The sequence below is a fragment of the Vipera berus genome (genome assembly GCF_964194415.1).
Source record: "Vipera berus genome assembly, chromosome: 1".
NCBI classification, from domain to species: Eukaryota; Metazoa; Chordata; class Lepidosauria; order Squamata; family Viperidae; genus Vipera; species Vipera berus.
Genome location: NC_138202.1, coordinates 235556455 through 235583249, shown reverse-complemented (window position 1 = coordinate 235583249; position 26795 = coordinate 235556455). Strand labels below are relative to the sequence as shown.

The 26795-nt window shown below is 38.2% G+C and overlaps 1 protein-coding gene across 1 annotated transcript in view; it reads right to left on the bottom strand.

Moving 5' to 3' along the window:
- Positions 1–26795, bottom strand: part of COL19A1 (collagen type XIX alpha 1 chain) — a 182554-nt gene that overhangs the window by 44178 nt on the left and 111581 nt on the right. The window contains exons 16-19 of the mRNA XM_081335931.1: positions 14427–14480; positions 8692–8736; positions 8487–8522; positions 6671–6724 (exon numbers count right to left, since the gene is read on the bottom strand). Coding sequence (XP_081192057.1) covers positions 6671–6724; positions 8487–8522; positions 8692–8736; positions 14427–14480 — 189 coding nt within the window. The remainder of the gene's footprint in view (positions 1–6670; positions 6725–8486; positions 8523–8691; positions 8737–14426; positions 14481–26795) is intronic.

Below are 26795 nucleotides of genomic sequence, written 5' to 3'. Positions count from 1 at the left end.
GACACGACTTCGCAACTAACAACAACAACAACATGGGTAATTTCTAATCAGAGATATACTGAGCACTAACTTTACAATCTGGGTAATTCCTTTGTACACTTATTATGTTACTGTAGAAAATTAATATTTTTCTTATTGTTTTCTTTTTGTTTGTTCACTCTTTCTTTTAAAAATGATTAGCACATTTAAAACAGATATAGAGCAAAACATAAGCTCTAAATGATCTCTCCTTTTTTGCAGATGGTGCTAGATATTTCTAAGGCAAATGAGTTGTTTAAGAAATTGTAATCTGATTTTGGTTTTATTAAAAATGATCATAAAATCAGATTTGTTTATCTGACATACATTTGTTTTTTAATTTGCTTTCAAAGCATGAGACATAATGTCATGGTTCTGAAGCTAAGACCAACAAAATCAGAACTCTGAGGCCAGAGGTTTCCTCAAAGAACATATTTATTGGTTACAAAGTATCAGCACAATCAAAAGTGAAACCAAGTCTGAAATTCCCTCCAAAGAGTTACAGTATTACAAAATCAAACTTCCCACCCCAGAGCAATGCAAATGGCTACATTCCCCAATAGAATGATTTGGCGGGCTTTCTAACAAAATGCTCAGCCCTCCAAGATAGCTGATAGAATGACCTTGGTTCCCATGGGAGCCAGAATTGTTTAGACTAGCAAAAATACTCTGCACCCACTCCCTTTCTTGTGGCAACCTAGAATGAGCAAGATGGCTTCAGCCAGGTTCATTGTAGAGTTGACACATAATTTATAACTTTATATATTTAAAGGCTGTAATGAAGGAAGCAGATATAATTGCATGACAAAAGGTTTTCCAGGACAAATTTGCCTCAACTACATTGACTTTATTATCTATCCTATTTCTTTTTATCTCTGACCTTAAATAAGGAACATGAAACATGAAATAAGTTAGAATATATAAACAAATGGGCCATTTTTTAGAGTTCTATTCAGGTTTACATGATGTATGTGACCATTCTAAAATAAATTCTAAAGAAGAGAAGGAGAAAATTAAATAGCTCTGCAGCTTTACAGTTAATTTCATTCAAAGAAAATAATGCATCTCATCTTTATACCATATCTATCATCTATCTATCTATCTATCTATCTATCTATCTATCTATCTATCTATCTATCTATCTATCTCACTGGAAATAGCAGAATTTGTCAAAAAGTGTATGAATTTACAAGAGAAAAAGGAATTATTTCCATTACAGGAAAACACACACACACGTTTATTTCATTTCATTTCTGTGTAAGATGAAACTCACAGACTTTGATTGCCTGTTGATAAAGTGGTCATTTATATAGGCATATGAATCTTAAAGAAACTAGATTTGAATTACTATGTTCTGTTCATGATACAGATGAGAAAAAATATCTATGTTTTATCCTCTTACAATGAGTTCTCACTGTTTTTACAATTTGTGCAAAGTAGATTAATATGGTAAAGTTTCACTCGCCCAAGATTCCTCAGTGAATTTCATGATTATCAGAATTTAACTTTTCTTGGTAGCTATCATCTCATAATCCATTTTTACAGATGGTGGATTAGGAAGTCTAAAAACAAAATCTCTCCTTAGATATTTAGTGCTCCTAGAACAGTAGTTAACATAAATAATAGTGAGACAATTGAGAAAACAGTCATGGCCTTTGGGCCCAGACTCAAAGGTTGTAACACCTGAAAAATACCTTAATTAAGTGAGTAATGTTTAATTACTCCGAGGCTGAGCTGTGGCCAATGTAAATCTTAATGATTTGGACTCCATATAAAAATACATGGCAGTACAAATGTACATGAGTAAATAGGGCAACAATTTGATTCAAGAAAATGAAAATAGTCTCTGGACTTGGAAACGAATGCAACAAAATGGAGCATGAAAGGACTAGATAAAAGTCATGAGAGCAGGTCTAAAAGCCAGATGAATCCAAGGCTGTTATTTGGAATGTTCATGCTCAATCCAATACAAAAATTAAGATGCAGGTACATGAATTCAAGGATAGTTATATATTTAAAATAAATAACAGAGAGATTTAAAGTGTGAGTGTGGGGAATGAAAAATCTGAAAAAAATATCTTAGCAATGTGACTGCACAGAAAGGACTGAATATTCCAAAGCTATGTGTTCCAGAAGCACTTTTTCATTTAGCAGATAATGTTGAGGAAGGACATTTCAGGATTTGTCTACTGTTCCTGTCAGAAGTAAGAATTAGCCTCGTGGTTTGTGTGACTGGAGTAGTCAATGGGTAGTAGACGAAAGGAAGTTGACATGAAAATCAGGTGTTTGCATATACTTGGAGTTCTATAGACTCAGTTTTAATTAATCACTAATGGACAGGCATAAACCACTTAATATTGGTTTCCCCATCTGCCAGGTAAAGAACTGGGGATCTTAGCAACATTCAAGCCTATAGCTTCATTCTTCTGGAAAAAAAAATGACAAAGTGTTAACTAAAAATATGGCAATCCACAGGAAGTGGACAGGATCATGGGGAGGCTGAGCACCACCACATGTTTATTGGACCCGTGCCCTTCCTGGCTGGTTTATGCAGCCTGGGAGAGGACACGTAGCTGGTTCCAGGCAGTTATATCGGCCTCTTTGAGTGAGGGTAGCTTCCCCGCCGTCTTGAAAGAGGCGGTGGTGAGGCCTCTCCTCAAGAAGCCTGCCTTGGACCCAGCTATATTAAACAACTTTCGTCCTGTCTCCAACCTTCGCTTTCTTGCGAAGGTTGTTGAGAGTGTGGTGGCACATCAGCTCCCTCTGGTCCTGGATGAAGCGGATTATCTAGACCCGTACCAATCGGGTTTCAGGCCCGGGTACAGCACGGAGACGGCATTGGTCGCGCTGGTGAATGATCTCTGGAGGGCTCGGGACAGGGGGCATTCCTCTGTCCTGGTCCTATTAGACCTCTCAGCGGCTTTCGATACCATCGACCATGGTATCTTGCTGCGGCGTCTCGGGGGATTGGGAGTGGGAGGCACGGTTTTGCAGTGGTTCTCCTCCTATCTCCAGGGACGCTCGCAGTCGGTGTTGGCAGGAGGGCAGAGGTCGACCGCGAGGTCTCTCATTTGTGGAGTTCCTCAGGGGTCGGTCCTCTCGCCTCTCCTGTTCAACATCTATATGAAACCGCTGGGTGAGATCATTCGTGGTTTTGGAGTTGGGTATCATCAGTATGCTGATGATACCCAGCTTTTCTTTTTGACCCCAAACCACCCCAGTGATGCCCTCACCGTGATGTCCCGCTGCCTGGAGGCGGTTCGGGTCTGGATGGGGAGGAACAGACTTCAACTCAACCCCGACAAGACCGAGTGGCTTTGCATACCTTCATCCCGGGTTTATTCGGACATTCCACCTCTCGCTATGGGGGGCGAATTATTACCCCCCGTAGATAGGGCTCGCAACTTGGGAGTCCTCCTAGATTCACGGCTCACCCTGGAAGACCATATAGGAGCTGTGACTAGGGGGGCTTTCGCCCAGGTTCGCCTGGTGCGCCAGTTGCGGCCCTATCTAAGCCGGGATGATCTATGCACGGTCACTCACGCGCTCGTGACCTCTCGACTAGACTACTGCAACACTCTCTACATGGGGCTGCCCTTGAGGACCACCCGGAAGCTCCAACTGGCACAGAATGCAGCCGCGAGAGTTGTGTTGGGAGTTTCCCGATACTCCCATGTCACACCTCTGCTCCGTGAGCTGCATTGGCTGCCAGTTGTCTTCCGGGTGAGATTCAAGGTACTAGTTATGGTATTTAAAGCCCTACATGGCAGGGGGCCGGAGTACCTTAGGGAACACCTGCTGCCGGCGTCAACTTCCCTCCGCCCTGTGCGTTCCCACAGAGAGGGACTCCTCAGGGTGCCACCGGTCAGAGAATGTAGATTGGTGGCCCCCAGGGGGAGATCTTTCTCTGTGGGCGCCCCGGAGTTATGGAACCAGTTACCGGTTGAGCTCCGGACGGCGCCCGATCTTCGCTCCTTTCGCCGCAATCTGAAAACATACCTGTTCGAACAAGCCGGCCTGGCCTGAGGGTGGGATTGCTGGGGTTTTTTATTATCATTTTATTGGGGGTTTTATTAATGTATTTATTGTTTTTATGGGCATGTATTTAATTACTTTTTAATTTTTGTAACTTTATGTTTTATTCTTGCCCTGTACACCGCCCTGAGTCCTTCGGGAGAAGGGCGGTATAGAAATATTAATAAATTAAATTAAATTAAATTTATACTGTAAACTGTCAAAATAATTATTAAGGCTGACCTGCTTAGTAACAGTAGCAAAGACACAAAAATAGAACAGCATATTTGTAACTACCCAGAAGTATATAGCAGTAAAACTACTGAGGCCTTCTACAGTAGCAGGGTCACCTAGCTATTGTGGTAGTGATATAAAGACTGCCTTAGTGATTTATTACCACACTTGATGGGGTGAGTGAAACCATAAATTGTTATCATGGAAGACCTCAGCATGTCTGGCTCCAGATCTTTGCACATTGAATACATATCTCATATCCTTCGTAAAATGAGATCACCAACATTTTAATATTATCATTTCACTGGTTAATATTGTACTTGAATAATTCTTACAAAGAGCAGTATGATACTTGCCATTTCTCCTGAAGATCCTCTGGGGCCAGGTGGTCCTGGAATTCCCTAGAACATAGTGATAAGAATATGGAATTCTTAGAAAAAGAAGAGGAAAAAAAACAGCCCTCCATATATTTATACTGTTCTTTTTAATAAAGGGATTTATTTGAAGAAAATACATGATCATGTAAACTTCTTCTAAGTAACAGATATAAAATTCCTTATTGTTTAAAGATATAAAAATCAGTACACTGAAATTGGCACCAAAACGGTTAAAATAGTGTGATCTTGCTAATGTCTACATGCAGAAGGGGAAAAAAAAGTTTGTTCTAACTAAAAGGCTATATGATTTCCAGAAGTCACTCCACTACATGCAATAGAAAATGTAATACAGGCAGTCCTCATTTAGTGACCCTCTTATTTAGCAATGATTCACAGTTACTACAGTAATTAAAAACTGTGTGAATGATTTTTGAATTTATGACCTTCACAAGTCTGTAAAAGAAAGGAAAGCTGAAGTAAAATAGCAATAGCACTTAGACTTATACACCGCTTCACAGTACTTTATAAGCCTCTCTAAGTGGTTTTATAGAGTCAGCCTATTGCCCCCAACAATCTAGGTCCTCATTTTATTGACCTTGGAAGGATGGAAGGCTAAGTCAATCTTGAGCAGGTCAGGAATGGGGGAATTGAACTCCTGGCCTGCAATACTCTAACCACTAGGCCACCATGGTTCTTATGATTGTAGAATTATGATGTTTCACTTAGCAATTGCTTCACTTAATTGCTGGTCACATTTGTGGTCACTAAACAAGAACTCTCTAGTATTAAGTGTTCCTCTATGTCTGAATTCAGAGACCTTTTTGTCTATTTCTGAGACAAGGAAGGAAATTAAATCTCCAAACTGCTCTTGGATTAGTCGGAGACTTCTTTTCAGGTTTTTTTTTAAAGAAGCACGGGAAATAGGAAGTGATGCAATTTATTCCAGTAATAATTTTCAGAAGCTGTCCTCTGGCTTCTCCACTGGAGAAAAAATTGGATATTAAACAAAAAAGGGTTTTCAGTTGTGGTGTCTGCTCTTATGTCCATGGCATGGAGCCATTCCTGTTTCTAAAATTGATGCCTCCCATTATATAATCTAGCTATCTCTAATAAAGTGGCTAACATTAATTTTATTATTTCAGCTTGATTTCTTATTTTTCTTTCATCTTTAGAAACCTATTTTAGTTTTATTTTAATTGGTGGGTTTTCTGTTAATTAGCTTTGACTACCTATGCAAATTGAAGGTCAAAATACACATTATTAAATAGAATGAAATAAAATGCATGTTCTTTGCGGAAGAAGTAGCATTCTAAACTTTAGTTTGGGGGTGGAAAATCTGTGGGCCTCTAGATGTTGCTAAAATACATTGTATTACTGGAAGTGGCATTTGATTACTGTAATTTAGCAGAACACTTCTCTCGATAAACTTTGAGTACTTCTGGAGGAGTTATGACAATTTAAAAGTTTGTAGGAGAATAAAGTTGTCACTCTCTTTAGAAAGTGGAATGAGGAAAGCCTGGAAAACATAAGCATCTATACTGAACAGTGATCTCAAAGATATTTCCAACTGTACAATTGTATAAATATCTGAAGACCTACAACTTCCTAACTGTGCTTTAGTTTCTAAAGAAGATTAATCAGTAAAAGCGAGTAACACTATAACTGATTGCTTAACTATGTATAATGTACAAATAAAACAAAAACCTTCTCAGATTCAGAAATTAGACAATGTTCAACTACAATCAGGTTGGATTTTAAAACTTTTATGGAAGATTATTTATGAAATTTTATACGTTTTCTATATTAGTTCAACTACTGTGGGATTTGACTTTTAAAATGCTAGTAGGAATACTACGAACATTTATATATTTAAAATATATTTTGGCATTTTGTACAGGTGCAATTAGGAAACCAACAGAACTCAGAAACATACAAAAGTTTAAAGACAACAGAACTGGCTATCAGTGGTATTCCATTAATGGATTGTAAGAGAAATTCGTACTGTTCATTAAATATAATTTACATACTGAAGGTCCTGGATTTCCAATAGACCCTGGAAGACCAGTCTCTCCTGCTTCACCCTAACACAACAATTTAATAAAAGCAAGTTTTTAGAGATGAAATTGCAGAGTTGGTAAGTATGTATATTAATGACACACTAGTATGTTTCTAATGTCTAAAGATCAATTTTATTCTAAAAATGAAATCACTTGCAAAGCAAATAGTTTGACTCTAGAACCTGTTGGTATAATCTCTTTGCAATGTGTTCCCAACAGTGATATGCTAGTAGATGGTTTCTTTTTACATACAGCATCATAGCCATTTATTGTAGAGATGGCCCTTGTGATCCATGGCTTTGCATAAATGTGGACAATAAATTGAGATCAGACAACCTTATTATGTATGGTAAAGGCATTTGTGTATCTCCAGTTTTTGGTTTGTATTTCTGTTTATAAGAAAACTTCTGAAAAGTTTTGTTTGTGGATGTGCAAATGTTACATGTGGACTTTTCTCCAGATCTTGTTATCTAAAATTGGTATTGTCACTTACTAATTAAAGTTCCCCTATGACTAAAATCTAACCTTGGTGTTTGGGAACTTCTAGCAGTATATGGAGCATGCCCCGTAACAAGGATAATATTGGATATAATTCATCACTTTCACTGGAAGTAACCATGATCACTGAGTATCATCAGTTAATAATGAAGAAAAGTATCTCTGAGCATTTGCTCAGATAGGTAATTAAGGTGCTGTCATCCCTTCACAAATACTTCTGGAGCAAATCAATCCCTCAATCTGTGAATTTTGGCCACCATACTACAAAAAAGATGTTGAGACCTTGGAAAAAGTTCAGAGAAGAGCAACTAAAATGAACAAAGGTCTGGAGACTAAAACATATGAAGAATGGCTGCAGGACTTGGGTTCAGCTAGTCTAAAGAAAAGAAGAAACAGGGGCGACATAATAGCAGTATTCCAGTATTTGAGGGGCTGCCACAAAGAAAGAAGCAACCTGAAATTAAGGAGAAACTTCCTAACAGTGAGAACAATTAACCAGTGGAACAGCTTGTTGTGGGTGCTCCATCATTGGAGGTTTTTAAGAAGAGACTGGACAGCCACCTGTCTGAAATGGTATAGGGTCTTCTTATTGTGCAGGGGCCTGGACTAGAAGACCTCCAAGATCCCTTCCAGCTGTATTCTATTCTATTCTATTCTATTCTATTCTATTCTATTCTATTCTATTCTATTCTATTCTATTCTATTCTATTCTATTCTATTCCATTCCATTCCATTCCATTCCATTCCATTCCATTCCATTCCATTCCATTCTATTCTATTCTATTCTATTCTATTCTATTCTATATCATGTGATAATTGGATTACATAGAGTAGTGACAACAAATCCAGCCACCAAATCTGTCAGATGTTCACAACTAGATGTAACATTTCCATAAGTCCTATACATTTAAAATCTAAGACACAGAATCCCAATGATGAAAATAATATAATTTCAGAAATGATTGCACAACTGGAATCTAAGCATAGATCTTTATGCAAATGTCCCATCTGTAAAAAAAAGGATATGAAAGAATACAAGTGCAACCAATAGATAGGTCATGAACTAATTTCTCCGAGATATGGGCTTCTTCCAGAGATAATTGTCCAAACTAGGTTATACTCTATCCTCCTATAATTGCAATTATTTGAGCATGATGATAACACACAAAAATTCACATTTTATCCACAAAGAAATTCTAAATGTATTGACTAAATGACTAAAGTATTGACTAAATGTATTAACTCACAGAATCCTGTAAACACAAAGCGAATTTTGAGCTGTACTTACAGAGTCCCCCTTTTCTCCTTTTTCAGATGGTTCTCCCTGTGACAAAGTAAACTCAATATTTATAAGGACATTTTTACTCAAATCCAGATTTCCATTCTGTTTCTAAAGGTTTTGGCAAGAATGAAACCCACTTTTAATTTCCAGGAATCCCATATAAAAAAATAAGCCACACAATCATAACTATCAATAGCAATTGATTACTTACTTTTTCTCCTTTTGCACCTTTTAATCCCTTTTCATCTCGAAGACTCTTTCCCAAAAAAGAAAATGAAAATCAGTTCCTTCTAATTTGTTCCTTCTAATTAGAGATCAATTTCCCCATATCTTCCTCTTCATAATGGTTTTCCAATATTCCTTTCATGAGCAATTTACATTATATAATTGGAATCTAAATCCTGAGGAATCATATTTAGAGGAGTAATATATGCATCTCTGCATTTCCAAATGAATGTAGCTGGCATATTTCAAATTACTTCAAATTGAAAAAGTGTTTTGAAAGTCAAGGGTAACATGCCAACAGGGAAATCAAGGAGATCAGGGACCAAAGGCAAACCACCTTTGTGGTGGCACTAACACTATGGAAGAGCTTAGCTCCCCATTCATTTTTGGCATTTGGAAAAATGTACAATCTTAGCCTGTTTAATAGGTATTTATGAGTTAATGGGTATGATAATGGTGTCTTTTGTTTTGGCTGGATTTAAAACTGTTCAGTATTGTACCTGTGACAATTGTATGAGAAGGGAGTGAAAGATGCTGAGTTTTTGTGTTATTATATATTCTGTACACTCCTTGCAACTGGGTAACATACAAATTCATGCAATAAATAATTATTCATAACATCATATCATATCATATCATCATATCATATCATATCATATCATATCATATCATATCATATCATGGTAATTGATTTTAAAGTTTAATAACATTCAAGGTTCAAGGTGTTAGTGATGACTTACAAGGTTCAAGGTGTTAGTGATGACTTACAAATCCCAACATGGCATGGGTCCGGATTACCTACGGCAACACCTGCGGCCGGCGTCAACTTCCCTCCGTCCAGTGTGCTCCCATAGAGAGGGCCTCCTCAGGGTGCCTCCGATCAAGGAATGTCAATTGGTGGCCCCCAGGGGGAGAGCGTTCTCTGTGGGTGTGCCAGACCTTTGGAACCGCTTGCCGGTTGAGCTCCGGACAGCCCCCGACCATCGCTCCTTCCGGCGCGATCTCAAAACCTTTCTTTTTGAACAAGCTGGCCTGGTCTGATGGGTTGGGGCTGGGTTTTATAATCAGTTTTAACTTTTAATATGTATTAATTTATTATGGGCATTGTAGTTTAATTACTTTTTAATTTTTGTATCCATTTTTTAATTATGTATTGCCCTGTTCACCGCCCTGAGTCCTTCGGGAGAAGGGCGGTATACAAATTAAATTATTAAATTAAATTAAACATTCATTTAATCTTTGTTCCTGCCATTTTCCCTTTAAGAAGTCTGGTTCTATCCAGTGCATGTGTTTTGTGCATACTGTATGTGTACATTCTCCCCCATGTAGACAACATATTTCATACATATATTTGTTAGATTAAAAAAAATCTCCAGTATTGATTTTAGTTGAAATTGGTAACCTTAATTGACATGCTAGGTAAGCTGGATTACAGTATAAACTATTTTTGAGAATATTAATAACAGTTTCTTATCTGATCTTCCTGTGGATAATAATCATGGGGGTGCAACAGCTTTTAAAAGTCAAGAGTATCTTTCTTTTAGGTAAAAGTATTATTTGTTTCAATGATTTGTTAGTATCAACAAATTTCTGGATATCAACAGAACAAATTGTTCTCAATTAATATATTGCTTTTACCTTAATTTATTGATCTCCAGTCTTGAAAACTAGAATCACCATTGCAACCTGAAACTCTGGTTCCAGAAAGTCTAAGTACTTAAGCTGAAGTTTAGACTGATAAATCATCTTCCTAAATACTAAACTTAGTAGTTCTTTTCTGGAAAGTTGTTTGCTTGCGAATAAATCATTAAATGTTTTGCATTGAACAGCTGAAGGAAGGAGCGTATTAGTACACTACTTGAGGGTTAAAGATGATTAATTTCTTGAAGGCGAAACAGCTGGCCCCCATGTTTTGCCAGAAGATATTAACTGGGAAACATGATAAGGCATAGGAATTTCAAAGGTCTTATAATTGTAAGAAACATGAATCTGGCAGACATACATATCATATCCTAAGGACCTCAACTTGGGTTCATGTCACCTGCCACAAACTTAAATAGGAATTAAGAGGCTACTAAAATATGCAAAATATACCAAGAATGATTGCAAGAAGCAAGTTATACATAATGAAGAAAAAATGACTGGATATAATTAATTTTCTAGGCACAAAAGATTAATAAATATAAAGCAGCTCTTTAAAAAACTGAGACGTAGCAGTTCAATCTATTGTGCAGTTGATATAAAATATAGCAAAAGCTATTGAGTTGTATATGTGCCTAACAATCCAGGAATCCAGTGATCTTGGGAAATTTGTTTGCACACAGCTGGTCATAAACTGTTTTTCCACAGACTGGGGAAATGAACTCATTCATACAAAAGTATGATAAAATAACTACATTTTATTCAATACATTTTTTAAAAAAATCTAATGTTAGTATATTAAAGATTATATTAGTATAATCAGTAAAGCACCATTACTAACAGTGGCAAAAATAGAAAGAGGCAGAAAATTAGAATTTACCAAAAAGGAATGATAAAAGTACTAGAAAAATAATGAAACAGAGATTGGAAAATTTTAGCTATCAAAGTTTATTACAGTTTTGATAGTAGTGAATGGCTCAGAGGAGCAGAATGATAAAAATTGCAGTGATTTTAAGAAAAAGATGAGAAAATGCAAAGGGAATAGACAGCTTATTCTGGAATATCCCCTGCCCAAATCAAAGGAAGTGTCGTTCTGGTTGATCGCACATCCTTAGATATCTATGCAGAATATAGTTTACCATTTGGGAACAGACTCTTGATCACAAATTTAAGATAGAATAGTCACTTCAGTTTACTAAAGCTTGAAGTAAGCAGTTACCCAGAACTATTCTGAGTCAATGATACGAAGTCCAAAATGGCAAGCTGTTATGGATTTTATTGCCAAACATTGATAACAAAACTGAATTTTTAATAAGTAAAGATAAAAAAACTTAGAACACAATTAAACTGAGATAATAATACAAAGACAAGTAAGAGGAAGAAGATAAGTAAGTGAAACTGCCAACATGTGTAGAGTATATGGTTAAATTTGTCTAAAATATTCCTGAAAAATTTCAGCACAATACCCTGGTGTCTAATTTAAGAGCAAGTGAGCGAGCGAGCCAACAAGCAAGTAAGCCAGCACGCACGCAAGCCAGCAAGCCAGCAAGCTATCTAGCTAACTAGCTAGCTAGTTGCTGGATTTAGTCTGCAATACTTAGCAACATATACAACTGAGCTTCATAACTTTTTAGGATTCTGAGAAAAAGTCAACAACCTCAATACCGTGGTTGAATACACTTACTCCTTCTTTAGTGGCCAAGTTCTGATAAACAACCAGGTTATTAAGCAAAGTGGTTGGTAAGTGAACATATGGGGGGGGGGAGAGAGAGAGAGAGACCGTGAAGATAATTGGTTGGTGCCATCTCATTTAAGTAAAGTTTTTTCATGCAGCTATGCCAGCATTACTCCCACTCCGGCATGCATTTTTGTCGGGTGCTAAAATATGGTCATAAATGCACACATAAAATATTTTTTAATTACTAACATATTTGTGAATGGTCACTAACTAAAATTGTCACTAAAGAGGAATGGGTGTATTCATAGCTTTGGAGAACTGAGTTCACAGTATAGCTGAGAAGCGAGCACATTGTATGACTTTTAGTACAGAATAGAAGCTGGTTATGGAAGAGCTCTATTACGCTCTATTAAGAGCTCTATGAAGGCTCTATAGAAAAATACTAGAAGCAGAACTGATTTTTTTTTCACAGAAAGAAGGAGAAGTGGTTGAACAAGGTTTAAAAACCTTTGGCTCTGGAAATGTGAGCTAGGAAAGGAACAGTAATGGGTGGAACATGAGAAACAGACTCAGAGTCAAGCAGACCCAAGACAATGATTGGAGATGTGTCACATAGGGTTTATTTAGGTAGGCAAATCAATAGCAAAAGTTTGGATTCACTGTGGCAGTAACAGACGTTAACCCAAGAGATGACAAGAGAGCTTGCTTTTAGGAAAATCAAAAGGGTGCTGGCTGTTTCAATGAATTAAAGCTAGGTGATTAAATATTACAAAAGCCATATTTCTGAAAGACTAATTTAGCTATAGAGATGAAAAGTCATATCTTGATGATGTAATCATTCACTTATTTTGTGTTGAAAATACAAAATAACAATTAGATCATGTTTTCCATCAATGTTCTAATTTGGGCATTTTAAAGGAAATCTTGTGGATTGCCAGGATGAGATAAAATGATGGTCAGAAAGAAATGAATGTTTAATCTGTAATTTCCAACCTTCTCGTACTGCAGCAGAACATCTAATTTAATTATCAAAGATGAACAAATTTCTGATTTGCATAATCTACTTTGTTTCTTACTAGAAATTCAAAGTCACCCAGGAAAGACCAGCACCAAATACTGCATCAGTTTGGCAAGCGTATTTACGAATTTAGCCAAGTTCTTAACACTTTTAATATAAAAGATTAGTTTTCTGCCACCCTTTTCTTTTTAGCAATGTTATTTCAGGACAAGGATTAAGAAGTTCTAATCTGCAAACCACCCAAAAATCTATCTTAATAGATCCAAATATATATTCTATCCACCCTTGGTTTAACTCACAGAGAAAGTCACAAAGATAGATGCTCTTTGAAATGCAGACATGCAATTAATATATCCATGTTAAAACCTGTTCCTTCTAGTTTCTACAAAACTTTCATCACATAGTTGTTTTCAAATCCATGTTAATCACACTGTGGACTTGAATATGGCCGCTAAAGTACCAGAATATAAATTGCATGTAGTTATATTCTAAAAAATGACCTATTATTTAGAGACAGAACCACTTAATTCATTGGATGTTCCTTCTAACTCAGGGATTCCCCAATCCCCTGTCTGTGGATCGGTACCAGGCTGTGGCATGCCAGCAACTGGGCTGCACAAACAAGTGGGATGCAGCACACAAAACCATGCCCCCTCCGGTCCGCGGAAAAACCTCTTTCCACATAACCGATCCCTGGTGCCCAAAAGGTTGGGGACCTCTGTTCTAACTGACTATTAAAAAAATTAAAGAGAATGAATTAAACAAAACACATTGAATTGATTCAGAGCAGCAGATTGTCCTACCATTTACTTAATTTTCTATGTTCCTTTTGCCAATGAATTGTTACAGTTGTATATAACAAAACATATTACTACATTAGTTCACCTTCATGTCTCTGTTCAAGCTAAAAGTCAAATTAATTATCACGCACACACAAAAAATTAAGATAGATCTGATTTCAGAAAATAGGATAAAATTTACCTAAAACCTATCTAGCTAAACAGCCTAAGGCTAGCCAGCCAAATCTTGTCAAGGTGAGTCACCTTGCAGGGAAGTCACCTTGTGGACAGTATTAAAATTTAATAAATAAATTAAAAAAGTTAAAAAAAAGGTACCTGTCCTTTAGTCAATTTTGATTACAAGGTTAGTATTGATATGGAAACCTTATTAATAAAACAGATTAATTTGCATTTGTATTAAATATGTGAGAGTCAGTAATTATCTTCCAAAGAGTTTAATGAGTATTCTTGTAATACAGAATTAGATTTTTCAGATGCAAAAGATATAAGCATCTGAAGACATTGCCTGAAGATAGGAAGTTGAATGAGCACATATGCATCAGCTACAGAATTGCATGATACTGAAATACTCATAATATCCATACCTGATAATTCTGCCCTTTAAAGGAATATTGAAATTCTGGAACACCTGGAGGGCCCTAGAATGAGGGGAGAATAATCAAGAATATAATTTGTCAGGCTTGAGGTTTTTCCTTCTTCTTAGAAATATACATTCTGTGAATCTGTTAGTTGATTGAGATACCTTTAAGGGAAACACATATCATTTTATTATTGGTTATGTTTCACGGAAAAAAACCATATGTATGTATTTATGTATTTGCTACATTTATTAACCAACCCAACCACACACCAACCCAGCCTTGGTGGAGCAGTGGGCTAATGCCTCCTTAAGTAACACCAGCTGCCTGCAATTAGTGCAGGTTCGCATCCCACCAGGCTCAAGGTTGACTCAGCCTTCCATCCTTCTGAGGTAGGTAAAATGAGGACCCAGATTGTTGGGGGCAATTAAGCTGACTTTGTAATAATGCCGCTTGGGGGGTGTATGAAAGCCCTAATAAGCAGGCATATACATAGAATGAAGGCTACTGCTAAGCTTGTAAGCTGCCCTGAGTCTTCGGAGAAGGGCGGGATATAAATGGAATTAAAATAAAAATAAATAAATAAAATAAACTCTGATTGGCAACCACAAATTAAGAATAAAGGGGGGGGGAACCCAACTAACACTGCCTCCTTCAAAACAGGAAAGGAAACCACATATCTTTGTACAAATGTATAAATACCTAAATGGAGACATCATTATTTTTAACCAATGAGTAGAACTAAAGTTTTGATGAAACAAGAAAAGTATTAACAATGTTTTGAAATATGTTAAGAGAAGATGACATTCAGGCTGCTGGAAGAACTTCTTCTCCCCACCAGGGAGGCGGCCTACTAACTTTTCTATATATCATCTTCATTTTTTTTATCTTTTATTTCCTTTTCTTTTTGAAATGGAAACCATTAAGTCCAAAACTAAGTACAGTATTGTACAATTATTTATTTATTTATTTATTTATTAGTTTTTATAAACCGCCCTTCTCCCGAGGGACTCGGGGCGGTGTACAGAGGAAGGAAGGTATACAGATCGAACAATAAAAATAATAAGAAACACTAATGAACACAAACTGGGACCCCAATTAACGCTATCATGCCAGGCCAGCCTGCTGAAACAGGAAAGTTTTTAAGTCGCGACGGAAGGTACGGAGGTCAGGGGCCATCCGGATTTCTGTTGGTAAGGTGTTCCAGAGGGCTGGCGCACCCACTGAGAATGCCCTCCCCCTGGGGGCCACCAGCCGACATTCCTTGAGCGGTGGCACCCTGAGGAGGCCCTCTCTGTGGGAGCGCACAGGACGGTGGGGTGCTGACATCGGCAGAAGGTGCTCCCGAAGGTAGTCCGGACCCATGCCATGTAGGGCTTTGTAAGTCATCGTTAGCACCTTGAACTTCACACGGAAGGCAGCCGGAAGCCAGTGCAGCGCACGGAGGAGAGGTGTGATATGGGAGTATCGGGAGGCTCCCAAGAGTGTCCGTGCCGCCGCACTTTGCACCAGTTGAAGCTTCCGAGTGGATCTCAAGGGCAGCCCCATGTAGAGAGCGTTACAATAGTCTAGGCGAGATGTCACAAGGGCATGGGTGACTGTACGTAAGGAATCCAGGTCCAGATAAGGCCGTAGTTGGCGAATTAGTCGAACCCGGGAGAAGGCCCCCTTGGTCACAGCTCCAATGTGGTCTTCCAGGGAGAGCTGCGAGTCTAGGAGGACACCCAGGTTGCGGGCCCTATCAACAGGGGGAAGTAACTTGTCCCCAATGTTAAGCAGTGGGACGTTCTGAATCTCCTGGTTTCCCGGTACGTACAGCCATTCAGTCTTGTCTGGGTTCAGTTGAAGCCTGTTTCTCCCCATCCATTCCCGGACCGCTTTCAGGCAGCGGGACATCACGTCTAGGGCATCACTGATATTGTTTGGAGTTGAGATAAAAAGCTGGGTGTCATCAGCATACTGATGGTACCCTACTCCAAAACTGCGAATGATCTCACCCAGCGGTTTCATGTAGATGTTGAACAGGAGAGGCGAGAGGACCGACCCCTGAGGGACTCCGCAAGCGAGAGGCCTCGGGGTCGACCTCTGTCCCCCTGTCAGCACCGATTGCGAGCGACCCTGGAGAAAGGAGGAGAACCAACGCAGAACCGTGCCTCCCACTCCCAGTCCCCTGAGGCGTCGCAGCAAGATACCATGGTCGATGGTATCGAAAGCCGCCGAGAGGTCTAATAAGACTAGGACAGAGGAATGGCCCCTGTCCCGGGCTCTCCAGAGATCATTCATCAGAGCGACCAATGCCGTCTCCGTGCTGTAGCCCGGCCTGAAACCCGATTGGTACGGGTCTAGATAAACCGCTTCATCCAGGATCTGAGGAAGTTGGTGCGCCACCACGCTCTCAACAACCTTCGCAAGGAAGCGAAGATTGGAGACTGGACGAAAGTTATTCAAAGAGGATGGGTCCAAGGTGGGCTTCTTGAGGAGAGGTCTCACCACCGCCTCCTTAGAAAGATGTTATGTGATATCTTTGACTTCAGGACAAGGATTGGGCTCGATTTTTGGTGAGAGCTCCACTATATTTCCTGCATTAAAGGTTGCATAGCACATTTAGAACATCTTGACTTGGAAATATAAATATTTTTTCTGGTAGGAAGGGATAATTAGGGATATTACTAGATTTATTGACAATCTACTTTTTTTTTTACTTAATTTGCAAAAGAAATCTGAATTGTTAGAACTGAAAATCACAATTAAATACAAATACATCAACAGCATATAGAACATTAGAATTGCTATCAATCTCAGAATAATTAGTTGATTCCAAATCTACAAGTTTTAAATCAACAATTGAATAACATTAGGTAAAGGTAAAGGTTCCCCCGCACATACGTGCTAGTCATTTCCAACTATAGGGGCCGGTGCTTATCTTCGTTTCAAAGCTGAAGAGCCAGCGCTTGTCCGAGGACGTCTCCGTGGTCATGTGGCCGGCATGACTAGATGTCAAAGGCGCATGAAATGCTGTTACCTTCCCACCGTAGTGGTCCCTATTTTTCTACTTGCATTTTTATGTGCTTTTGAACTGCTAGGTTGGCAGAAGCTGGGACGAGTAACAGGCGCTCACTCTGTTACACGGCACTCGGGATTCGACCCGCTAAACTGCTGACCTTCTGATCGACAAGCTCAGCGTCCTAACCCACTGAGCCACCGCATCCCTTTTTAGCTGAATAGTACTTGGCAATTAAAAAAAAACTTTATAACATTAATCATGTACTATTAGTTATTTTCAAGGACTCTGGAATGAAGGGTTAGAATCTCTCACATCAATTAATCAATGGCTAAAAAAAATTAAAGAATGTTTCTTACGAAATTAAATTAAAGCAAATTCAACAAAATATTCTTGTTCACATTAACTGGATACCCCAATGAATATTTTAAAAAAAGCTGGCTATAAATGTTATTAAGCTTATTCATACAATATAGATTTAGTGTCCTGTTGCCCTATTTTAATTACTTAATATGCTTTTAGAAAGATCACTGTGGTTTAAAGATGTGAAAGTGTATTTGAATTATATATTGAAAACTCAAGTTATCATTGCGATTTATGGTTTCTCAAACAGGAAGGCACAAAAAAAAGATAATTCTTCAGTATTGGAAAGACAGGTATAAACCTAGATTTACAATCTTGGATTACTGATATATGTTTGCTTTTTCATTTATAAGTCATGTATGTCTATGAGTGTAATGAAAAGATTGATCAATATTGTTTTGTGTGGCTAAGATTTAAATGATCTACATATAAGATACTTGAATTATTTCTTATAAGCAACATAATTTATCTTCATTCTTTTTGCTGGTTTTTTTTAGTGTTTTTCTTTTTTTCTTCTTTTTGTACATTAAGATAATGGCATCTAAAAAGAGCTAAATAATCACTCAGAGATATGTATTTTGAATTAGTACCTCTGACTACATTAAAAATTACTACCTATTATTGATTTATTATAACATCTGAAAGTGTTCTAGCACTGCTGGAATAAATGATTTTTGTGCCTGTCTAGGAATAATCAGATCTATATGATGAGCATGTCTATAAAAAATCAGATCTGTATTTCTAGAGGTATATTTCTAGAGGTTTCTATATTTCGGATCTATATTTCTAGAAGACACCAGGAAACACTTTCTTGTATACAGAAACAAAATACAAGTAGTATTAATAGCTCTCAAAATTTATGTCAGAATCAATAGAAAAAATGTTAAACTTTCAACATGCAGATTATTATTTTGGGACAAAAGGGAGACAAACATTTATTAAGTTGAACTATATTTTCAAATTTGTTGATGCAAAACATTTATATATAGAAGCACAACTTAGTGCTCCACACTCTCAAAGTAGATTGGTACATCTATTCTAAACTATTTTGACTAACAGTAACTCAAAAGGATGGGTTAAACCTTGGTCATTATGTATTGCACGGATGTTCTGTTATTCAGCAATGGTCTTCTCCTTCAAGAGCTAATATGGCTAATACAGCTCATAAAATGTACCTAATTACACTAATTGGGACCTTAAATTCCATTAAGTGACACAGTTGTAAGTTGGAAAAAAACACGTGGTCATGCGATTTAGTGATAGCAGTTGTGGCAGTCTTAGTTGTTGTCATTAAGTGAGGACCAGGCAGGGGTTGTTAACCAAGGACCTCATGTGGCTGTGACTTGCAACTTCCTGCCAGCTTTCCCATTGACTTTGCTTGTTGGAAGCCCACTAGGAAGATCACAAATGGCGATTGTAGGGCCTTAGAGACTCTGTACCAGGCATAAGTATGAGGGCTGGTTGAAACTATCACTCATTATACAATTAAGTGTATAATAATAATAATAATGCTTTCTTTGATTGGAACTCAATTTTTAATTACTTCAATTTTATTTCAATGTCCAGATTAACTCTTGAGCTTTTAAAACCTTTAGAACCATATTAATTCCTGGGGACTTCATGGAGATGCCCATACAGCTATCCTAGCAAGAATATAGAAAAGATTTGCAATTTTTTTTCTTCCAGATTTTTTTTGACTTCCCAGTCCAATATATAACTCTGATACTTTCTAATGGTCTCTATTCAATGGCTGTAATTTCTGGTCTAGAAAAAAGAATCATGCATTTTTTGTTTTGTGGTATTATGTAGTAGGCTATAGTGATCCTAGCCTTACTCAACATTTTGAAATCAGCCACCTAGTTTGATCTATATAGTGTATTTTAATATATATTTATGCCCAATTAATCAGAATTGGAGGTGCCGACCCAGAATGCTACATAGCAGCTTTTGTAACAAATATATCTATATACAACAGATTGTGTTCAAGTGAAGGATTATATGAATAACACCAGCATGTCATTTTCTTATATTTTTATGGAATGGGGATGAAAAAATTGTTAATTCAAAATTAGTTAAAAACAGGGACTAATTAAAATTATTTAAAAACTTCATTTTTTATCAGCTAGCTAATCAGAGGCAATGCTGTTATGATATACTTTGCTACAAATTGCAGATCTCAAAATCTAGACTTTTCATTGCTATAGTATTTGAATATTAGGTATATTTGAAAATAAATCTCGAATGAAGCCAAATTTGGTTTAGTATGTACTGCAGAGGCTTTAGAATGAAAATACCAGAGGTATTGCAAATGTCTTGAATATACTTTTGTGCCTCAATCTTTCTGCTTCTTGTTTAGCACTGCAGCCATGTACCGGTTTATTGTATCAACATATAGAAAAATATAGTTACATTATAAAGTGCTTTTCAGAACATTATCTAAATCATTATTTTAAAAAAGAGATACCAAACCAAATTAGAATTTTGTCTCTTTTTATTGAGAATACATATACAGTAAAAAAAAATCCCCCATGATAAAAACTTGGGAACTTTGTTATAATAATTAATTATTCTTTCTTATTTGTGAGATGGCTGATACTACCTAAGAGTATGAAGGAAAAAAAAATCACTAGAGGGAGCTGCTGTTCCATTCAAAATGAGCTTCTTGAATAGTTTTTCATCTTAAAAGACCCACAACATGGAATAGAATAGATTTACAGCAATATAATAAAGGGAATGCCTCTAAAACAATATAAGTGATACTAAAATAGAATCCCAAAATGTTGTGCTAGAAAGAAAATCACAATTTATGTTCATAATTATTCATTCTTACAGGCATTTGAAGAAAAGCATAAAAGTAAATGGGGGAAGTACTATGGTTTCGAACAGAAGCAATTATATTGTTTATCCCTTCTGTGGAACCTAAATTTAGTCCAGTGAGAATTAAGAGAACTCCTACAGAATGGTGGAAAGTCACCAGGTCCGTTTACTAAATTAACAGCTTGTTAAGAGGGCTAGAAATTACATACTTTCCCCCAATCAATGAAATGGTTATAAAAACTATTCAGCATTTGTCAGAGCCAGAGTTTCAACAGGAATAGAATAAGAGTAAACGATGCTCTGGCTTTACTAGAAAACATGTCAGACAAACTTCAACATCAGATAGCTTTCTGATGCTGTGACACTGATGTTTGTACTACTATCTATTGTTCTATATAGTCACTTCTGAAACCATGATTTTATTTAGTGCTTGATGAAAATTTCCCATCCTAGTTGGATAATTGGGAGGAATAATAACTACTCCCATAGCCCTAGGTACATTGACCTGTACCGATCTCAGTAAAGTGTTACCTCCCTTGTAACAACTTACCACCCACCGCTAGCAGACCTATTCACTGAAGCCTCTGATGGCAGATGGATCTTCCCACTCTGTCAGGACCCAGAAAAGTCAGTTTTTTGAAGTGGGAGATAAGCATAACGGCAGCTGGGGCAGAAAAACCTTATACGAGATGTATTTGTTCATCTTTCTTAAAGCTATACCTATCATAATATGTCTTCCATCAAATCATATATTTATTCCTTTAAAACATCTACACTACATGTAATTATTAACCAGGCTGATAGTGCTCAGCTTTTTCAAGATCACATCAAATGGGCTAGGTGTTAGCAACTCTTATTTTACATTGTTCCATCTTGCCTGTGAAATGCTTTCTTGCTATGGCAGGGGTAGGCAACCTCGGCTCTTTTATGACTCATGGACTTCAACTCCCAGAATTCCTGAGTCAGCTGGCTCAGGAATTCTGGGAGTTGAAGTCCACGAGTCATAAAAGAGCTGAGGTTGTCTACCCTTGTGCTGTGGTATAAATCAGGTTGCCTACCCCTGGTATAAATGAATACTGCATATTGGTTATACAAACATTGGGTAGGGAGATACAACAGGGCAAACAAGGAACTTATCAGCACCTTCTTTTTCTGCTTTCCTTGTATTTTAATAAAGCCACCTATCAGGATGGAGTAGCTCTATTCTTGGAGTGAACAAACTGTCTCCTTTTCTGATTTAACATAAAGTGCTACTACAGTCACAATCCAATGTTTAAAAAAAAGGATCAGGAGAAAAGGCAGCATCCATTGTATGGCTTGGTATTTAGCTCTGTAGGACCTATTCATGACATTCTCAGCCTAAGAGCCTTGGTGGAGCAGTGGGCTAATGCCTCCTTAAGTAACACCAGCTGCCTGCAATTAGTGCAGGTTCGAGTCCCACCAGGCTCAAGGTTGACTCAGCCTTCCATCCTTCCGAGGTAGGTAAAATGAGGACCCAGATTGTTGGGGGCAATAAGCTGACTTTGTAATAATGCTGCTTGGGGGGTGTGTGTGTGAAAGCCCTAATAAGCAGGCATATACATAGAATGAAGGCTACTGCTAAGCTTGTAAGCCGCCCTGAGTCTTCGGAGAAGGGCGGGATATAAATGGAATTAAAATAAAAAAATAAAAATAAAATGATGCTAAATACAAGTGCCATATTTACAACGTTCTTAACACACAAAGAGGTCCAGTTACTTCATATATTACAGTTGTAAAAATTACAGTACAATAAGATAGGCTGCTTAAGACAATGCTAGTTCAAGTTCAAAATTTTTCAGAAACTGTAAGAGGGATATCTTGCATGAGAAGCCTCAGTGGAAAACTATTTTTGTATTTATAACTTGGATTTTTTTTATAGATTTAACATTATCATAATTAAAAAAAATACATTGGGGTCTATTGGCCACTTCTGTGATGTTAGAATAGCTGACACCTGGCTCAACTGTAGTAATTCTGAGAGGGATCTTGGAGTCCTAGTGAACCATCACTTAAATATGAGCCAGCAGTATGCTGCAGCTTCCAAAATAGCCAACACAAACCTAGGCTTCATTAACAGAGGGATAGAATCAAGGTCATGTGAAGTGTTAATTATAATGCCTTGGTAAGACCACATTTAGAATATTGCATCCAGTTTTGGTCACCATGGTACAAAAAAGATGTTGAGAGTCTAGAAAGAGTGCAGAAAAGAATAACAAAGATGATTAGAGGACTGGAGGCTAAAACATATAAAGAATGATTGCAAGAATTGGGTATGTCTAGCTTAATGAAAAGAAAGACTAGGAGTGACACTATAGCATTGTTCTAATATTTGAGAGGTTCACAGAGAAGAAGTCAATCTGTTCTCCATAGCACCTGAAGGCAGGACAAGAAGCAATGGATGGAACTAATCAAGGAGAGAAGCAACCTAGAACTAAGGAGAAATTTCTTGACAGTTAGAACAATTAATCAGTGGAACGACTTGTCTCCCAAAGTTGTGGGTACTCCAACAGTGGAGGTTTTTAAAAAGAGAGTGGACAAGCCATTTGAAGGGTTTCCTGCTGAGCAGGAGATTGGACTAGAACAGGGTCCCCAACCACAGGTCGCCAACTGGCACTGCCTCACAGCCTGCCAGGAACCAGGCTGCACAAGTGACTGAAGCCACATCCAGGCACGTGGAGGATCCAGACAGTATGTAAAACCAGCTCCTCCCACCCCAGTCTGCAGAAAACCCTCCTTCTATGGAATCAGTCCCTGGCATCCAAAAGATTGGGGGTTGTTGGGCTAGAAGACCTCCAATGTCCCTTCCAACTCTGTTATTCTATTGTTCTGTTTTAAGAAGAAATGGGCAGGCTCAGTTAATTTCCTGAAGATGCTGCATTCATAAACCACCATTGATTCATATGATGTAAGAAATCTGTTTTGAACAGAAGCATCATTTAGCTGACCATTTTAGAAATCTGGACTGCAAGTACTCTACCTGCTGATTACTATGTAGGAGATACACACTATCATGAAGTATTTTTTCCCCTAAAAACAATAAAAATGATGTTCAGAACATTCCTCTATCACAATCCACTCCAGTATCTTTGCCATGAAAACCCAATGGACAGTACCAAAAGACAAAACGATATGACACTAGAAGATGAGCCCCTCAGGTCGGAAGGCGTCCAGTATGCTACTGGGGAAGAGCAGAGGCCTAGTACTAGTAGCACCAGAAAGAATGAAGCAACTGGGCCAAAGCCGAAAGGATGCACAGCTGTGGATGTATCTGGTGGTGAAAGGAAAGTCCGATGCTGTAAAGATTTTTTCTCCATAGGAACCTGGAATGTAAGATCCATGAATCAAGGAAAGCTGGACGTAGTCAAATAAGAGATGACAAGACTGAACATCGACATCTTAGGAATCAGCGAACTAAAATGGACAGGAATGGGTGAATTTAATTCAGATGACCATCAGGTATACTACTGCGGGCAAGAATCCCTCAGAAGAAATGGAGTAGCCTTCATAGTCAATAAAAGAGTAGGAAAAGCAATACTGGGATACAATCCCCAAAATGACAGAATGATCTCAGTTCGAATCCAAGGCAAACCATTCAATATCACAGTAGTTCAAGTCTATGGCCCAACCACCAGTGCTGAAGAGGATGAAATTGACCAGTTCTATGAAGCCCTACAGCACCTTATAGAACTAACACCAAAAAATGATGTCCTTATCATCATGGGGGATTGGAATGCTAAAGAAGGAAGCCAAAAGATAATCAGAATAACAGGCAAGTTTGGCCTTGGAGTACAAAATGAAGCAGGGCACAGGCTGATAGAATTTTGTCAAGAGAATACGATGGTCATAGCAAACACTCTTTTCCAACAACCCAAGAGATGGCTCTACACATGGACATCACCAGACGGTCAACACAGAAATCAGATTGACTATATGCTCTGCAGCCAAAGATGGAGGAGCTCTATACAGTCAGTAAAAACAAGACCAGGAGCTGACTGTGGCTCAGACCATAAGCTTCTCGTTGCAAAGTTTAGGCTTAAACTGAAGAAAGTAGGGAAAAGCACTAGGCCACTCAGGTATGAATTAAATTATATCCCTGTTGAATATACAGTAGAGGTGACAAATAGATTTAAAGAATTAGATCTGATAGACAGAGGTTCACAACACTGTAAAAGAGGTAGCAACTAAAACCATCCCAAAGAAAAAGAAATGCAAGAAAGCAAAATGGCTGTCTGAGGAATCTTTGCAAATAGCTGAGGAAAGGAGGGAAGCAGAAGGCAAGGGAGAAAAAGAAATATATGCCCAATTGAATGCAGAATTCCAGAGAATAGCTAGAAGAGATAAGAATGCCTTCTTAAATGAACAGTGCAAAGAAATAGAAGAAAATAATAGAATAGGGAGGACCAGAGATCTCTTCAAGAAAATTGGAGAGATGAAGGGAACGTTTCATGCAAAAATGGGCATGATCAAGGACCAAAATGGCAAGGAGCTAACAGAGGCAGAAGAGATTAAGAAGAGGTGCCAAAATTACACAGAAGAACTATACAAGAATGAGCTTAACGTTCCTGATAACCACGATGAGGTGGTCACTGACCTCGAGCCAGACATCCTAGAATGTGAGGTGAAGTGGGCCTTAGAAAAACTGAGCAACAACAAAGCTAGTGAAGGTGATAGTATTCCAGCTGAGCTATTCAAAATCTTAAAAGACGATGCAGTAAAAGTGCTACACTCAATTTGCCAGCAATTTTGGAAAACTCAACAGTGGCCACAGGATTGGAAAAGATCAGTTTACATTCCAATTCCAAAGAAAAGCAGTGCCAAAGAATGTTCAAACTATCGCACCATTGCACTCATTTCACATGCTAGTAAAGTTATGCTTAAAATCCTACAAGCTAGACTCCAGCAGTATGTGGATCGAGAACTACCAGAAGTACAGGCAGGATTTCGAAGAGGCAGAGGAACTAGAGACTAAATTGCCAACATATGCTGGATCATGGAGAAAGCTAGGGAGTTCCAGAAAAACATCTACTTCTGCTTCATTGACTATGCTAAAGCATTTGATTGTGTGGATCACAACAAACTGTGGCAAGTTCTTAAAGAGATGGGAGTACCAGACCATCTTATTTGTCTCTTGATAAACCTATATGCGGGTCAAGAAGCAACAGTGAGAACTGGATACGGAACCACTGATTGGTTCAAATTTGGGAAAGGAGTCTGGCAAGGCTGTATACTGTTGCCCTGCCTATTTAACTTATATGCAGAGCACATCACGAGAAAGGCAGGGCTAGATGAATCAAAAGTTGGAATTAAAATTGCCGGGAGAAATATTAACAACCTAAGATATGCAGATGATACCACTCTAATGGCAGAAAGTGAAGAAGAACTAAAGAGCCTCTTGTTGCGGGTGAAGAAGGAGAGTGCAAAAGTAGGGTTGAAACTTAACATTAAGAAAACCAAGATCATGGCATCCGGCCCTCTCAATTCCTGGCAAATTGATGGGGAAGAAATGGAGGTAGTGACAGATTTTATTTTCCTGGGCTCCAAGATCACTGCAGATGGGGACTGTAGCCAAGAAATTAAAAGACGCTTGCTCCTGGGGAGGAAAGCAATGGCAAATTTAGACAGCACACTAAAAAGCAGAGACATCACCCTGTCAACAAAAGTGCATATAGTCAAGGCTATGGTCTTCCCAGTTGCAATGTATGGCAGTGAAAGTTGGACCATAAGAAAGGCTGAGCGCCAAAGAATTGAGGCCTTTGAACTATGGTGCTGGAGAAGACTCCTGCGAGTCCCTTGGACTACAAGGTGATCAAACTGGTCAGTCCTAGAGGAGATCAACCCTGACTGCTCTTTAGAAGGCCAGATCCTGAAGTTGAAGCTCAAAAACTTTGGTCACCTAATGAGAAGGAAGGACTCACTGGAGAAGAGCCTAATTTTGGGAAAGATTGAGGGCAAGAGAAGAAGGGGACGACAGAGAATGAGGTGGCTGGATGGAGTCACTGAAGCAGTAGGCGTGAGCCTAAATGGACTCCAGAAGATGGTAGAGGACAGGAAGGCCTGGAGGAACATTGTCCATGGGGTTGCGATGGGTCGGACACGACTTCGCAGCTAACAACAACAACAATGAATAATATGCCCCAATCTGATAGGGATTTTTCATTCTGAAGGTTTTTCAT